The sequence below is a fragment of the Budorcas taxicolor genome, chromosome 10 (assembly GCF_023091745.1).
Source record: "Budorcas taxicolor isolate Tak-1 chromosome 10, Takin1.1, whole genome shotgun sequence".
NCBI lineage: Eukaryota > Metazoa > Chordata > Mammalia > Artiodactyla > Bovidae > Budorcas > Budorcas taxicolor.
Genome location: NC_068919.1, coordinates 10,776,441 through 10,793,042, shown reverse-complemented (window position 1 = coordinate 10,793,042; position 16,602 = coordinate 10,776,441). Strand labels below are relative to the sequence as shown.

Here is a 16,602-nt window from a genome sequence, read left to right as displayed (position 1 = left end):
ATAGTCTTATTTTACATTTCAGAGAAATCTCTTTTAATTCCCAAAATAAGAACTCCAAATCCCATAGTACTTTCAAGGGAAAAATAATACAGATTAAATATAGAATCACTGAGAATTCAAATGGAAGGAAATAAATCAAGCAGAAAAAAGACAAACTCTTCCTCTTTGCTGCATCCTGGTAACATACCCAACCCAATGGCATTTCAAAATAAAGATAGAGCTCTTTAAAAACACACAGTGAAACTGCCTCACTTTAACAACTTAGAAATAAATTAATACTACAATTTGTTGTTTTTTGTACATGCCTTAAAAAACAAAGAAGCAGCAGCATTTCCTGACTTTCCTTGAATTACTATAAGGAATTTAAAGAAGCAATTAAAACAAAGTAGGGTTTTTTCCCTCAATGACTTTTATATGAAATTTCTTAAATGACTTAACATGAAAAACACACTTAGAATAAATGTTTCATTACTTACTGGTTCCTCTTTAACAACTAGACATAAGTCACCATCACTGCTCCGAGTACCAAATCCATTTAAAGAAGACCCAACTAGAAAAAGTCTGCTTTCTAGAGAAATAGAAGAGAACTGTAAGGTTTTACTTAAAATTAAAATAGGAATGCATATAATTAAAGAGCATGCAAAATAGGGAAACATACGTGGAAATAACAGTTGAATTTCTCTCTGCAGCTCTGTTCGACAGAGTTCTTTCTTCTTTAAATCACTTACTTGCTGCTGACATGCTTCAAATAACTCCAGTATCTGCTGACTCAACTTGAATGCACCACAAAAAAAGTAAAAATTTCATTCAGAAATGTAAAAGTTACCAGCATATTGAGAAGTATAAAATTACTGACAGTATTTTTAAAATAAATATATATTATCTACTTAACACTTTCTAATACAAAATGACCACTATTCAAGTAATAATAATTACTTAGAATCTGAAATAGTTAACAATTTTTACATAGTAAAGTATCATTGACAAGTCACAGATAAAATATATACATATTATCTCCATAACACTTTCTAATACAAAACTACCACTATTCAAGTAATAATAATTACTTAGTATCTGAAATAGTTTACAATTTTTACAAAGCATCACTGACAAATCACAGAGAATTCATAATGAGTATAATTCATAGGTCCTCATACTATAACCTTCAGTTACTGACTGTTTTTATATGGGACATGAACTAAGAATGGTTTTTATATTTTTAAAGGGTTATAAAAACAAAACAAAACAAAAATGTGCAACAGAAACGAAGTCTACAATAATCTACTTTCTAGCCCTTTAAAGAAGGCTACCCAACCCCTGGTATTCATACCATGAATACCAAATAAAACAGACTTCAGAAGAGAAGTCCCGGTGGTCTATGCTCATGCAAACCACCCTCTTTCCTATTCTCATAGCACTGCGCTGAGCCCTGCTTTCTTGTGGCCATCTACGGACAGATCTCCCTCTTTATCCCCCTTTCCAGTTCATACTTTCCCCTCCAAAGGACCTCTTGCCATCACCACAGGTGACTCCTGTACCTACAGTGCGGTAAGTGCCATGACATACTCCCACCATTTCAACATCTTTTACTCCAATATTTTTCATCAATGTTACATAGACACAACATGATTATTACAATAAAACAGAACTTCTCTAGCTTTGAAATTTTAAATTCCAGTATAGAAGATAGGTTTCAATCTCCTGACCAATTCTCACATCTTGAGAACCACACAACCCTGGATTCTCTTGGATCCTCTCTCTCTCCCAACCCAACATGCCCTGAAACAGCATGATCCCCTTCCCTACCCAGTCTATACTCCACAATGCACCCCTTGAACCATTCTCTTTTATCATACCTTAACATTATACCCTTGTCATGCTCTAACAAAACCCTAATTTTAGGCTCACTATAAACAACCACCTTCTCTGCTCTTTTCTGTGAGTTCCTAACTGGAAAAAAATTTTAAAATCACAAAATTGGTATGTTGCAAATTTACAATTTAAAAAATAACCTAAGATTTAACCCATAGCATCTCTAAGCAATTACTTCAATGTCTCTGGTTAGATAGTGCTTTCATTTCTCACCATCAGCATTCCAAAATGTTTATACCTTTCCTCAAGTTTCCTAAACTTATCTCACTTCCTTCAGCAGATAACTTCACATTAAAGTTTACTAAGAAACTGAAGAAACCAAATGTGACATTCCTCAGCTTCCAACTACAAACCTGCAAACTACTATCTGAATGAAACCTCACCTCACTACCTCTCCTGTCAGATAAACTGTCCTGTTTCTTGGTCCAAAGCTAATCCCTCTATCAAAAATACTTCTGTATCCACCCCTTTCGGTCACCTCTGGGGCACAGATATTCCATCAGTTTTTTGACCTGTCTTTTGCATTTTCAACCTCTCCCTCTCCAGGACTTTCTCCAAGTCCATGACCAGGCACAAGTCTCACTCATCATTTAAAATACTTTATCACATTGAGAACACTCATTTTAAGAAAGCAGAGGCAGTCAGGATAACCTGGCAATGAAAGAGACATAATTTTTTAATATCCTGAATAACCATCCTCCCAAAATGCTACAGACCCCAGTTTGATCCCTGGGTCATTAAGATCCCCTGCAGAAGGGAATGGCAAAGAGTCAGACACGACTGAGAGACTGACAAAAAGAGACTAAGCAACTAGGAGAAAACAAACATATCAAACCATCCAAAATAAAAATGGCCAAAAAAGACAGCACAATTGACTACATATTACTCATGAATTCTAAAATGCTGCAAGTTAGGACCAAACACCAACAGCAGCAAGATCCACATGGTATCAGAAACATGACAAGAGGAGGAGAGGGATTGGGGACAGCCCTGGAGCCAGAACAAACAGAAATCAAACTCCCTAGAAGTGCTACCTCCCACCCCCTCCCTTAAATGGACAGTTCCAGTTCAGTGTAATAAAACAGCAACTGAAACTCGCACGGGGTTTCACAGGCGACAACTCACAAGGCAAGAAAGGCAAGAAAATCACACAAACATCGGGAATCTCAAAACTAACTGAAACTCCTTTCTAAGACACAGCAACATACCAAGCAGAAACTGCCAGGAAGAGAAATCTAAACTAAGCAGTACAGAGTCACTGGGGTAAAGGAAAGAAAGTCTAGAACAAGAACGATTCTGCCCTCCAAAGGGCATCTGACGATGCTGAGAATCAGTGGTTATCAGTCATCATACCTGGGGGAGTGGGCACCACAGGGTGAGCCAGAAGGCCACTGAATATCCTACAACGCCCAGGACAACTCCCTGCAGCAAAGATACCTGACCCTCAGTGCTAATACTGCAAAAAGCGTAAAACCCTGATCTAGATAAAGCCAGAGAAGGAAAGGAGGAAAGGCCTCAGAAGATATATTTTTGAACACTATATCACAGCAGAGGATTCCCCCCAGCCCCAAACCTAGCAAAAAGCGAGCGTACCCAACCCTCATCTAAAAGTAGCATGCTGTCGTTTACTCGCTAAGAGTTGTGTCCAGCTCTTTGAGACCCCATGGACTAGATAGAGCTCACCAGGCTCTTCTGTCCACCGGATTTCCCAGGCAAGCATACTGGAGTGGGTTGCCATTTCTTCACCTGGGGATCTTCCTGACACAAGGATCGAACACACATCGCCTGTTTGGCAGGTGGATTCTTTACCACCAAGCCACCTGGGCTTCCCTAAAGCCATCTTTCTTAAACATAAGTAACAGAAAAGAATTGGAATCTCAAAAAGAGAGGTGAGAATGGGAGGACAGAAAAAATATTTGAAGAAATAATGCCTAAAAACAATTCAAGTCAATTCTCATATAAAGTTTTTGTAAGAAAAATGCAAAGAGTGACATTCCTACAGAAAACGAAGCTCACCACAAAGACATGTTCACAAAATGAATGAATATTTTAATATAATATGCAGAACCAAGGTTTTCTCTCTCATTAATTTCCTAAAAGGATAACTGACTATAAAGCATACATAACTGAAAAAAATAATTGGAAGTTTACATTTTTAAAAATTATCAAAAGCAGCAAAAACATGAAATACCTAGGAATATATTAAAGATATATAAAACCCATACTCTGAAAATTATAAATATTGAGAGAAATTAAAACATCTAAATAAATAGATACGAAAGTTAAAGGATTTAACATATCTGACACTTCTAGACTTAACCATACAGCTACAGTAATCAAAACAGTCTGGCACTGGGAAAAGGACAGATAAAAAAGATAACAAAAGAGAATACTGAAGTATTTATGAAATGCTATGCTACCTGGAATTTGCTTCAAACTACTAGAGGAGGGAGGTATAGACAAAATAAGATTGGTCAAATGTTGGTAACTGTTCAAGCTTGGTCTTATGAGGATCTACAATACCACATTCTATTTTTTCATATATTTGATACTCTCCATAATAAAAAGCTTTTTAAGGCATTCATATTTACAAAAAGATTTTTAAAAGGTCTCCAGTTAAACTGGTTAATCTAAAATCTTAAATGGCACTTGAATAATTAAGTTTTATCTACCTAGAGCAGGGTTGGCAAACCTTGACCTGTAGGCCAAACACTGCCTCTGGTCTGTTCTGTAGGACTAACCAACTAAAACTGATTCTTACATTTTTAAAGGATTGCTTACAAAAGAAAGAAAAGGAGACAGGGCCCACGTACTTCACATGTCTAGAATTTATTAATTGGCCCTTTATCAAAAAAGTTGTGCCAACTCCTTGATTTAGAGAAGCAAGCAGATCAAAACTGCTCTAAGTCAGAATATATACTCCACATCTGTTGAATAACAAAGAGAAAAATTCTTGGGAGTTCCCTGGAAATCAAATGGTTAAAACTTAGTGCTTTCACTGCATGGCTGGGCCCAGGGCTCGGCTCAATCCCTGGTCAGGGAACTAAGATTCCTCAAGCTGCATAGCACAGCCAAAAAATAAAATTTTTTCATTAGAATGACTATGTTCACGTGGAAACACTCACATATGAAGAAGTTTATGATCAGGTAGAAATTATGAAATTCCACGTATTTGCTCCTCTCCCTTTTCTACGGTTCTGGGAAGATTTCTTCTCTCTCAAGTACTATAATGGCGATCTAGCAGATTTCTATACAGATAAATTTTCCCTCCTGTCACATTAGTGATTCATAGTGTCAAATTATGCTACTGCATCTTAGAACAGATAGGTAGAGTCCAGAGGAGAAAAAAACACAAAAAGAAATGTACGTATATGCTGAAACAAGACTTAGAGATATTTCAAAAGATGGCTAAATGGTCTTATGACTGGGAAAAAAAGAAGAATGTCTGATATGAAATCCTGGCTAAAAATCAAGCAAAAAAAAAATACTTAGATCATATATGTAATAACAAGCTGACTATGCATAATGGCATTTCAAAAACTTTTTTCCTTTCATTCAAAAGTAAAATGTTCCTTGTTTTCCTTAGTTAAAAAAAAAAACCTACTGCAACAAAGTTATCTGTAAAACAAATTATTCTTTAAGTTGCTTAAATCTCTGTAATACTACAGTTTTGGCTGCATGCCAGATCTATTACTTGAAAATTACTTGTAGAAGATATATTTCTCACTGTATGTAAAAATTATATCTTTGCAAAACTGCATAAGAAAGCAAGTTCCCTAATAAACACAAGAGAGTTCCAGAAAAACATCTATTTCTGCTTTATTGACTATGCCAAAGCCTTTGACTGTGTGGATCACAATAAACTGTGGAGAATTCTGAGAGATGGGAATACCAGACCACCTGACTGGCCTCTTGAGAAATCTGTATGCAGGTCAGGAAGCACCAGTTAGAACTGGACATGGAACAACAGACTGGTTCCAAATAGGAAAAGGAGTACGTCAAGGCTATATATTGTCACCCTGCTTATTTAACTTATATGCAGAGTACATCATGAGAAACGCTGGACTGGAAGAAACACAAGCTGGAATCAAGATTGCCGGGAGAAATATCAATAACCTCAGATATGCAGATGACACCACCCTTATCGCAGAAAGTGAAGAGGAGCTAAAAAGCCTCTTGATGAAAGTGAAAGAGGAGAGTGAAAAAGTTGGCTTAAAGCTCAACATTCAGAAAACGAAGATCATGGCATCCGGTCCCATCACTTCATGGGAAATAGATGGGGAAACAGTGGAAACAGTGTCAGACTTTATTTTTGGGGGCTCCAAAATCACTGCAGATGGTGACTGCAGCCATGAAATTAAAAGACGCCTACTCCTTGGAAGAACAGTTATGAGCAACCTAGATAGCATATTCAAAAGCAGGGACATTACTTTGCCGACTAAGGTCCATCTAGTCAAGGCTATGGTTTTTCCAGTAGTCATGTATGGATGTGAGAGTTGGACTGTGAAGAAGGCTGAGCACTAAAGAATTGATGCCTTTGAACTGTGGTGTTGGAGAAGACTCTTGAGAGTCCCTTGGACTGCAAGGAGATCCAACCAGTCCATTCTGAAGATCAGCCCTGGATTTCTTTGGAAGGAATGATGCTAAAGCTGAAGCTCCAGTACTCTGGCCACCTCATGCAGAGAGTTGACTCACTGGAAAAGACTCTGATGCTGGGAGGGATTGGGGGCAGGAGGAGAAGCGGACGACAGAGGATGGGATGGCTGGATGGCATCACTGACTCAATGGACGTGAATCTGAGTGAACTCCAGGAGTTGGTGATAGACAGGGAGGCCTGGTGTGCTGCAATTCATGGGGTCACAAAGTCGGACATGACTGAGCGACTGAACTGAACTGAACTTAACACAGATTTAAAATATTAAAATACTTTTTCCAAATATCAATATTGAATTTTCCAAAAAAATATTATAACCTATCCTCAAAAGAAAGAAAGTGAAGTCACTCAGTCATCGCCGACTCTTTGTGACCCCATGGAATGTAGCCTACCAGGCTCTTCCGTCCATGGAATTCTCCAGGCAAGAGTACTGGAGTGGGTTGCCATTTCCTTCTCCAGGGGATCTTTCCGACCCAGGGATCGAACCCAGGTTTCCCACATTGCAGGCAGACACTTTACCATCTGAGCCACCAGGGAAGCTCCTCAAACTCAAACCAAATTACTAATAAGGCTATCACTGTCTGAGATCAGCACAAGCCACTAAAGACAAGTTAGGTATGGATTTAGGGTCAGAAAAGTTTTTAAATGAGCCAGTAAGGCTTCAGGTATAACTTTTACATGGTATTCTCAGTAGATTCTCCATCTGTCCCTAGAAGCTGGGTCCCCATGTAAAAGAAAGTGAATAAACCTTTCAGCTGGGAGTATCAAAAAGAGCAACAGGTTTTGGCTAAACGTAAGTGCCATCTACAAACAACAAACACAAAATAGCAATGATATATCAAGATAGAAGAAATAAAGTTAAATATGGCACAGAAAACAGGCCATTAGGTCACAAATACTTCAATAGAAACTGACAATTCCTCAGGTTTATCATTGCCACATTCTTTGTTAACATGAAACTGCAGAAAAAGCTGGTACTAATTACTGAGTAAAATAAAGCTATATATGAATTAAAAGTTTAAATTCATTCTTGATGCTGAATTCCCTTTCCCTTCAAAGTAAATAAAATAAAATCAGGAAAACATCATGCTGAAAACAACCCCCTCCTTACTAGTATGTTTAAGTACTGTTTTTTTGTATGGCCACAAATTAGAGCCTTCTTAATTCATCAGCTAATACAATGATTAGGCAGTCTGAATAACTGATTTTTTTCCCTGAAGCCTGATTGTTTTTAGGCACATACAATTACCTGACCTTAGTCAAGAGAAAAATGCCTAATAAAAGGAGGATGGAGAAAACAAAGCAAGCTTTCATTTGAGGATCTCTAGGGCTGAGACTTGGTCTAAACTTTCTACATGAATCTACATCTCAGTGGCTTTAAAAATCTGACTGACACATACATTATAAACATAGAGCCCTAAGAATAAATTTAACCACTGAGGTAAAAGAGCTGTACAATGAAAACTATAAAACATTGATGAAAGAAACTAAAGACTATAAAAAAAAATGGACAGATACCCAATCATGGATCAGAAGAACTAAAATTATTAAAATGTCCATAGTATCCATAGCAATCTACAGATTCAATGCAATCTCTATCAAAATTCCAATAGCATTTCTCACAGAAATAGAAAAAGCAATCCTAAAATGCATATGGACCCACCAATGACCCAGAACAGCTACAGCAATCTTGAGCAAAAAGAACAAAGCTGGAGTAATGATACTTTCTGATTTCCAATTCTATTACAAAGCTGTAATAATCATTAAATAGCATGGTATTGACATAAAAATGAACACACAGACCAGTGAACATAACAGAGAGTCCAAGAAAGAAACCCACACACATATGGTTAACTAAAGGGTGTCAAGACTACACAACAGGAAAAGGACAGTTTTTCAACAATGTTGAGAAAATTGGATATCCACATGCAAAAAGATGAAATTAGAGCCTTATCTTACAACATACACAATAATCAATTAAAAATGAATTAAAGACTTAAATTCAAAACCTGAAACAGTGCACTCCTGTAAGAAAAGATACGGGGAAAGCTCCATGATCTTGGTCTTGACAATGACTTTTTGGATTTTAATACCAAAAACACAGGCAACAAAAGCAAATACCAGTAAGTGGAACTATGTAAAACAAAAATATTTCTGTAAAATAACAATTAAAAAAGAGCGAGGAAGAAAAGAGAAAGTGACATACAGAATGGGGGGAAATACAACTCTAACAAAAATACAAATGATCCAATTTAAAAATGGACAAAAGACCTAAAGAGACATTTTTCTAAATAAGACACACAAATGGTCAACAGGTACATGAAAAGATGTGCAGCACTACCAAGCATCAGGAAAATACAAATCAAAACCACAATGAGATATCACTTCATACTTGTTAAGATGGCTATTACCAAAAGGCAAAGGTAAGTGTTGGCAAGGATCCAGAGAAAAGAGAATCCTTATTCACCACTGGTAGGATGTACATCAGTACAACCATATCAGAAAACAGCATGATGCCTTCTCAAAGAACTAAAAACAGAACTACCATGTGTTCCATCAACCCCGGGACTGGGTACACATCCAGAGGAAAAGGTATCTATCTCAGCAAGGTATCTGCACTCCCGTGTTCCCTCCAGTGTTACTCACAGTAGCCAAGATGTGGAAACTTAACTGCCCACTGACAAAGAAAATGTGACATGTCTGTATACACGTACACAATGAAATATTATTTGGCCTTAAAAAAAAAATGGAAATTCTGCCATTTGCAACATGGATGAATCTGGAAGACATTAAGATACATGAAATGAGCTAGACACAAAAAGACAAACACTGTATGATTTCACATGTGGAATCTAAAAAAGTCAAATTCATGGTAGCAGAGAGTGCAATGGTAGTTATTACTGAAGGGAGCAGGATAAGGAAAATGGGGAAATGCTGATCAAAGGGTATAAACTTTTAGTTACAAGATAAATTAGATATGGAGACATAAAGTACAATATGGTGAATATAGTTAATAACAATGTACAGAACACTTGAAATTTGCTTAGAGAATAAATTTCAACTGTTCTGATCACAAAAAAAAAATAAAATTATGTGAGGTGATGAATGTTATCTTGATTATAGTAATCACTTCACAGTGTATACATATGTCAAAACATCATGTTGTATACCTTAAATATTTACGATTTTTATTTGCCACTCATATTTAAGTAATACTGGAAAAATAATTGATAGATGCAGGCAAATACATATTTCAACTACTTAAAATTCAGTGAACCAATAATTTACAAATATTTTATCCCCTTTTTCAATTTGTTGTTTGTAAATAAGGTCAAACACTGAAATTTTTAAAGATAAAGCCTCTGAGAAATCCGTAAGGTAACTGTCCCCAAACTGTTTCCCCAGGGTGCCAAGAGGCTCCATAAAACTTACTCCCTTCCAAAATTAAACATTACACAAGATAGCTTAAACAATTCACTCATAATTATGTTTTTTACTTTACAGTCAGTACCAAGAAAACCTCAGCCCACCCTCATCTCAACTCAAAATTCAGAATCAATTACTTCCATTCACATAGTATCTTCAAGCTACCCAGGATTTCTGAAGAACATTTTTAATAGATGGAATTCAGGAGCTCAGATAACTCTGATTCCACTAAACCTCCATTTTTTTTTTTGTCCAGGCAACTACATCTTCATCTAAAGATACTATGAAACGAAAGTTAAAATTCAGAAAAGTATGAGATTTTTTACTTAAAAAGTTTTGTTTGCTATTATAGTGACTTCAAAAACAGAAGACTTTAAAATGGAGAGACAATTTTAAGTTAAAATGTATTCATTTTCATAATCTTTATTTTTTAGGTTTCAAAACAGAATTAATTTTCAAACTAATCAAAACTTTTAATACATTCCCCTGGAACTTACTAAAGCAGCTGACTCATTAATATTAATAATAAATTCATTATCACCAATGTTAAGTGAGCCCTCTATACTACCTGGCAAATACTGTGTCAAACCTTCTCCACTCTGCTTCTCTGATCAACCTGAAGTAGTAAACACTACTTCAAACCATCTCCACTGTTCTTAAACCACATATATCCCACTTCATCCTCTCTACTCTCCACAGATGACCTTGCACAGTAATTCAAAGAGAAAATATGGAGAAGCCATTCAACTATGGGAACTCTTCCATACCATATCTACAAACTTTCTTGTAACTACACCTATCCTCTCCTCCTATCCTCCAGTTTCAAAAAAATTCTCTCTTACCTAAAGCCAATGTCTCCAAATATAAGCAGGACCCATGCCCTTTCCACCTTCTAAGGAATCTTATTCATAATGGTACTTTTCTTCCCAGAGTAATCAATTTTTTTCTCTTGACTGAATTTTTCCAATAAACATTTACATCTTTCTTCCACCTCAAAAACAAAATTTTAAAAAACTCCACTGTTCCACCTTTCTATCTCTGGCTCTCCCCTTCACAGCCGAACTTCCCCAAACAGTTGTAAACATGCTTAGTTTCTGTTTGTTTTCCCACTCTTTCCTCAACCTACTTCAATGAGTATCGGATCCACGCTCTACTCTCTCCCTAAACAATCATATCCATGCTCTTAGCTTCAGTTATCATCTACATGCCAATGATCACCAAATGTACACTTCTGGTCAATACCTTTCCTTTGAGTTCCAGATCTATATACATTCAACCATCAACTCCAAATATCTAATTTGATGTTCCAAATGTATGTTTAAAACAATATGTACACAGAACTCATCAGATACCTGCTCACCCTCCAATTCCTATGAAAGACACATACTCCTGTATCTGGCTCCTCCTGCCTTTTGTTCTGTCTCAGTGAACGGCACCACCATGCATCCAGTTATAGAAGCCAGAAACTTGGGAGTAATCCCCAGTATCTTCTCTATACCAGTGGTTCTCAACCAGAGGCTCTTCTGCCCCCAGGAGACATCTGTTAATGTCTGAAGACATTTTTGGTTCTCATAACCAAGGATTAGTGGCATCTAGTAAGTGAAGTCAGAAATGTGGCTAAAACATCCTAAGATGCAGGGGATAGTCCCTCCATACCAAAGAAAGTTGGTCTAAAACATCAATGGTACACAGGCTTAGATGACCTAATCTAATAATGCATCATCAAATCCCATCAATTTCACTTTCCTCCAACACAGTTTAAACCCATCAATTTTTCATCTTAACTATCAGCACTTCCTAATTCAAAGCACCATTACCTTTTACCTAGTATCCAATAACTTCCTACTTCCACATTTGTGCAACTGCTTAAAATGAAGTCAAAACAATGTTTAACTCATCTCTTTCTTGCTTAAAAAAAGACCCTGAATAGCTTACCAAAGTTCTTAGGTGAAAACTAAAATGATATACTAAAGTCCTTGCATGATCTGCCTGATTCCCCACTTCTCCTACCACACTTCAGCAATTTTCCCCCTAAATCGATCCAACTCTAGCCACCATATGGCCTCCTTTCAGTTCTCCACAGACTGCATGCTCCTCTCTATCACCCAGTAAACCTTCAGACACACTGTTCCTTCTCTCTGAAGCATTCTCTCCACCCCCAACACTCTTTCACGGATTAACTCCTACTCACCCTTCAGATCTCAGCTCAAATATTATCTCCTCCACACCATCATGGAGATAACTCTGCACCTGTCCTTTATAACACTTTCAAATATACAAAGCTGCAATTCGCATGACTATTTCTAATGGCTCTCCCTCTCACTATACTGTATGTACATGGGAAAGAGACCATGAATATTCAGAAAAATGCTGTAACACAACATTTTAGCATATAGCCAGAACTCACAAGAAGGAGTCCTTACAGATCTAAATCAACCAAGTGTCTGCATCCAGGATTCCCACTCGAATAGCATTAAACATACCTCACCCTCACGGGGTACTTCCTTCAGAGTCTTACTTAGCAGCTGACTCACTCACTCACAGCTCCACTTTAACTGCCTTGTCTCGTGGCCTCCACAAGGCAGCATGTCAACTTGTGTATTGTGTATTTTTTAATATCCCTTGCAATAGCACCCAACCAGGCTAAGCCACATACCTGATCTATCCAGGTCATTTTCCAAGGGACTGATTATTGTACTTCTGAGCGTTTAGGTTTTGCATAGTGTACTCTCAAGCCCTATTTCCCATGGCCTTAGCATGTAATCTGCAGAACATGAGGCCATTCAAGAACACAAATGTTACCGCAGAGTTCCTTATAGTTCCAAGCACTGAGAAACATAACTCTTGACTACTTCCTCAATCAGCTTGAACATTCAAAATCTGGGTTCCTCATCTCTGTTAACAATCCAGACAGAACCAGATCATTAAAGTCGCTGATCTCTCTCTCTCCCTCTCCCCCCACATTCAATCATTCCACACAGGTATCAGTTTTCCTTACGCATGGTCTCTCACATCTTTTTCACCACCATCCACCATAACTGAAATCTCCAGCATCTCTCATCTGAAAAAAAATTTAACAATTAATAGCCTTCAAGGTAATTATACCTCTTTCCAGGCCCTCCTTATTCCAAACCAAACTCCACTAAACTGCAAGAATTATCTTCCCCAAAATGCAAATCTAACTGTGCTAGTCCTCTACTCAAAAACCTTCAATGGCCTTCTAGTGCATTCAAGGTCTCAAATTGCTGCTCCACTTTCTTTCTCATTGAACCTCCCACTCATTTTAAAATCCAGCAGAGATAAACCATACAACCTGCTGACAAAGAAAGACACTCAGTAAATATTAGCTTTTACTCTCACAGATGACCTACTTTTATAGTCAATTCTAAGAATGTCATCTCTCTACCCTTCATTTTAAGCATCTTAAGTTCCTTCTCTTTATATTATTAGAGATGAAGGTCAAATCTTGGTTGTGTCACTTACTAGCTGTGACCATGAGCAAGTTATTTAGCTTTCTGAGCCTCAGTAAAATTAGGATAATATCCATATCATGGGGTTGTTGAAAAGACTAAATGACATAGCATATGTAGAATGCCTGGAAGAGAAGAGACATTAATAAATGTTAGTTTTCTTAAAAAGTGTTCACCTAAAGAATGAACACAGAAATGAACTTGCCTACTTTCTCCCAGAACCAGCAAGTAAGAGCAGCACTCAAAGAAACTGGCTTACCAATAGAATACTATTAATAATCTTTATCCCTTGAGGTAAGTGCCTATGCCAGAAGCTTAAGATTTAGGATTTTTGTCTATGCTTCTAAGCAAAGAAAAGGTTATTGATATGGAACCATATTTTACCAGATGATTTATCCTGACTAATGTTATTAAATTTACTGAGATTCAATATATCAATAAATCTTATCCATATGCAGAACTCAAAGCTAGTTCCAGTATTTAACTATTTACAAATGTGTGTGTGTATTAGTTGCTTAGTTGTGTCCAAACTCTTTGCGACCCCATGGACTGTAGCCCGCGAGGCTCCTCTGTCCATGGGATTCTCCAAGCACGAATACTGGGGTGGAAATTGAGAGCTTCAGTACTTATGCATAATATATTCCATAAAAAATGGGCCTATGGCTGATTCATGTTGATGTATGGCAGAAACCAACACAACATTGTAATTATCCTTCAATTAAAAATAAACAAAAATTTTTATATGGGCCTATCTACATACATATATCAAAAACCCACACAGAGTAAAAGGTTGTTATGTGAAGTGAAGTTGCTCAGTCGTGTCCGACTCTTTGTGACCCCATAGACTATATATAGCCTACCAGGCCCCTCTATCCATGGGGTTTTCCAGGCAAGAATACTGGAGTGGGTTGTCATTTCCTTCTCCAGGAGATCATCCCAACCCAGGGATTGAAAAAGGTTGTTATATCTCCATTCAAAGTATTGTCCTGATTGATTTCTACTGCAGGCTTTCACAATATTACATACGTTTCTTTAAAATGAGAAAGCAAAGAAAGGACAAAGAACTGAGAGATGCAGAAAAGGGGTATTAAAACTTCGAAGTTAGTCCGTTTGCTTTCTCTTCCCTCCCACTGATATCACCTAAATGCTTTTCCTATTTCATAGTAAGAATAAAGAATGACAGCCATTTTTATAAATAGTCCTGAGACAACTGGACCAAGAGCAAAAAAGAAGTTAGACCTCCCTACCTTAATATCATATATAAAAATTAATTCAATAGATCAAAGACCTAAATATAAGTGCTAAAACTATAAAACTCTTAGAATAACAGAGGCATTAATTTTCGTGACCCTGGATTAGGCAGTGGTTTCTTAGATGTAATACCAAAAGCTCAAGAAATCAAAGAAAAACAAATAAATTGGATTTCATTAACATGAAAAGCTTTTATGCTTCAAAGTGCATCATCAAAAAAGTAAAAAGACAAAGCACAGAATGCAAGAATATATTTGCAAACTATATACCTGATACATGTCCAGTATTCAGAACATATAAAGAACTATTACAACTCGACAACTGAAAAAAAAATTAAAACAGACAAAGGATCTGAATAGACAGTTCTCCAAAGAAGATACACAAATGGCTAACACATAAATGAAAAGATGATCAGCATCATTAGTCATTAGGGAAATGAAACCAAAATCACAGTGAGATACCATTTCATACCCATTAGAATGGTTATAATCAAGAAGACAAACAATAACAAATTTTGGCAAGGATGAAGAGAATTGGATCATTCACACACTGCTGGTAGAAATGTAAAATGATGCAGACACTTCAGAAAACACTTTGGCACGTCCTCAAAAAGTTATACATAGCGTTACCACATAACTCAGCAATTGCACCCCTGAGTATAGACCCAAGAGAAATGAAAACATCATGTACAAAAACTTATACACAGATATTCACAGCAGCAAAACTCAGAATAGTGAAAAAGTGGAAATAGCTCCCAAACCCATCAAGTGAGGAATGCATAAACAAGATATGGTATATGTATACAATGGAATAGTATTCCGCGATGGTGGTGGTTTACTTGCTAAGTTGTGTTCGACTCTGGTGACCCCATGGGCTGTGTAGTCCACTAGGCTCCTCTGTCCACAGGATTTTCCAGACAAGAATACTGAAATGGGTTGCCAATTTCTTCTCCAGGGGATCTTCCCTACCCAAGGATCAAACCCAGGTCTCCTGCACTGCGGCAGATTCGTCATCAACTGAACTACCAGGGAAGTGTCCTCTTATTCAGCTATAAAGAGGAGTAAAGAACTGAGAACTGCTATGACAAGGATGAATTGTGAAAACATGCTAACTGAAAGAAGCAAGACCACATACTGTATGATTCCATTTATATGAACTGTTCAAAATAAGCAAATCCATAGAGATAAAAAATCAATACTGGTTGCCAGAGGCTGGGGGAGACAGGCAGAGATGAGAAAGTGACTGCTGCTGGGTACAAGGCATCTTTCATAGGTGATGAAAATGTGCTGGAATTAGGTACTGGTAATGGTTGCACTGCCCTCTGAATATAATAAAAACCACTGAATTATACCCTTTGATGGAGCAAATTTTATGATAAAACTGCATCTCAATTAAAGAAAAAAAAAAGAATGACAGCAGAATAAAAAGTGGCACAAGCAAGGAATGAAGCCAGTATTCCCTTTTCGACCCAACATTTTCTGCACACTTACTATGTTTCAGACCTATACTGGTTGCTAGGAACCGAAAGATGAGTAAAACAGAATCACTACACTCTCCAGGCCCATTCTCCTTAGCCTACAAATGCAGTATTTCTCTATGGTAAAGCAGTTTGAAAATGCAAAAACAACAAATATAAGCTTCAGACAATTCAAAAGAATGCAGATATTTACATTACAAACTCTTCTAAATTAGCCAGAATGCTTTTTTAAGAGTTTCACTAAATATGGGGAGGCAGAAGAGACATGCTTCTAATATTGGTATTAACTCATTATTTCCCAATGCTGATGTCATTTTCCAAGAAGTATTATTGAAATAGCTTCATTTATTTGAAATTATTTTCCAAATAGTATTTTTGATAAATCTTCCTTGATCATATCACATATCAGTAATATAAGAAAGTATTATTTTCTCACTGACTCCTCGGTTCTC

At 37.0% G+C, this 16,602-nt stretch overlaps 1 protein-coding gene across 5 annotated transcripts in view; it reads right to left on the bottom strand.

Annotated features, from left to right (window-relative positions):
- Positions 1–16,602, bottom strand: part of TENT2 (terminal nucleotidyltransferase 2) — a 62,121-nt gene that overhangs the window by 34,025 nt on the left and 11,494 nt on the right. For 3 of the 5 annotated variants that reach the window (XM_052646519.1, XM_052646521.1, XM_052646520.1), the window contains exon 5: positions 477–773. In XM_052646519.1, the coding sequence (XP_052502479.1) occupies positions 477–773 (297 nt within the window). The remainder of the gene's footprint in view (positions 1–476; positions 774–16,602) is intronic. The other 2 variants (XM_052646522.1, XM_052646523.1) reach the window with 1 other exon arrangement.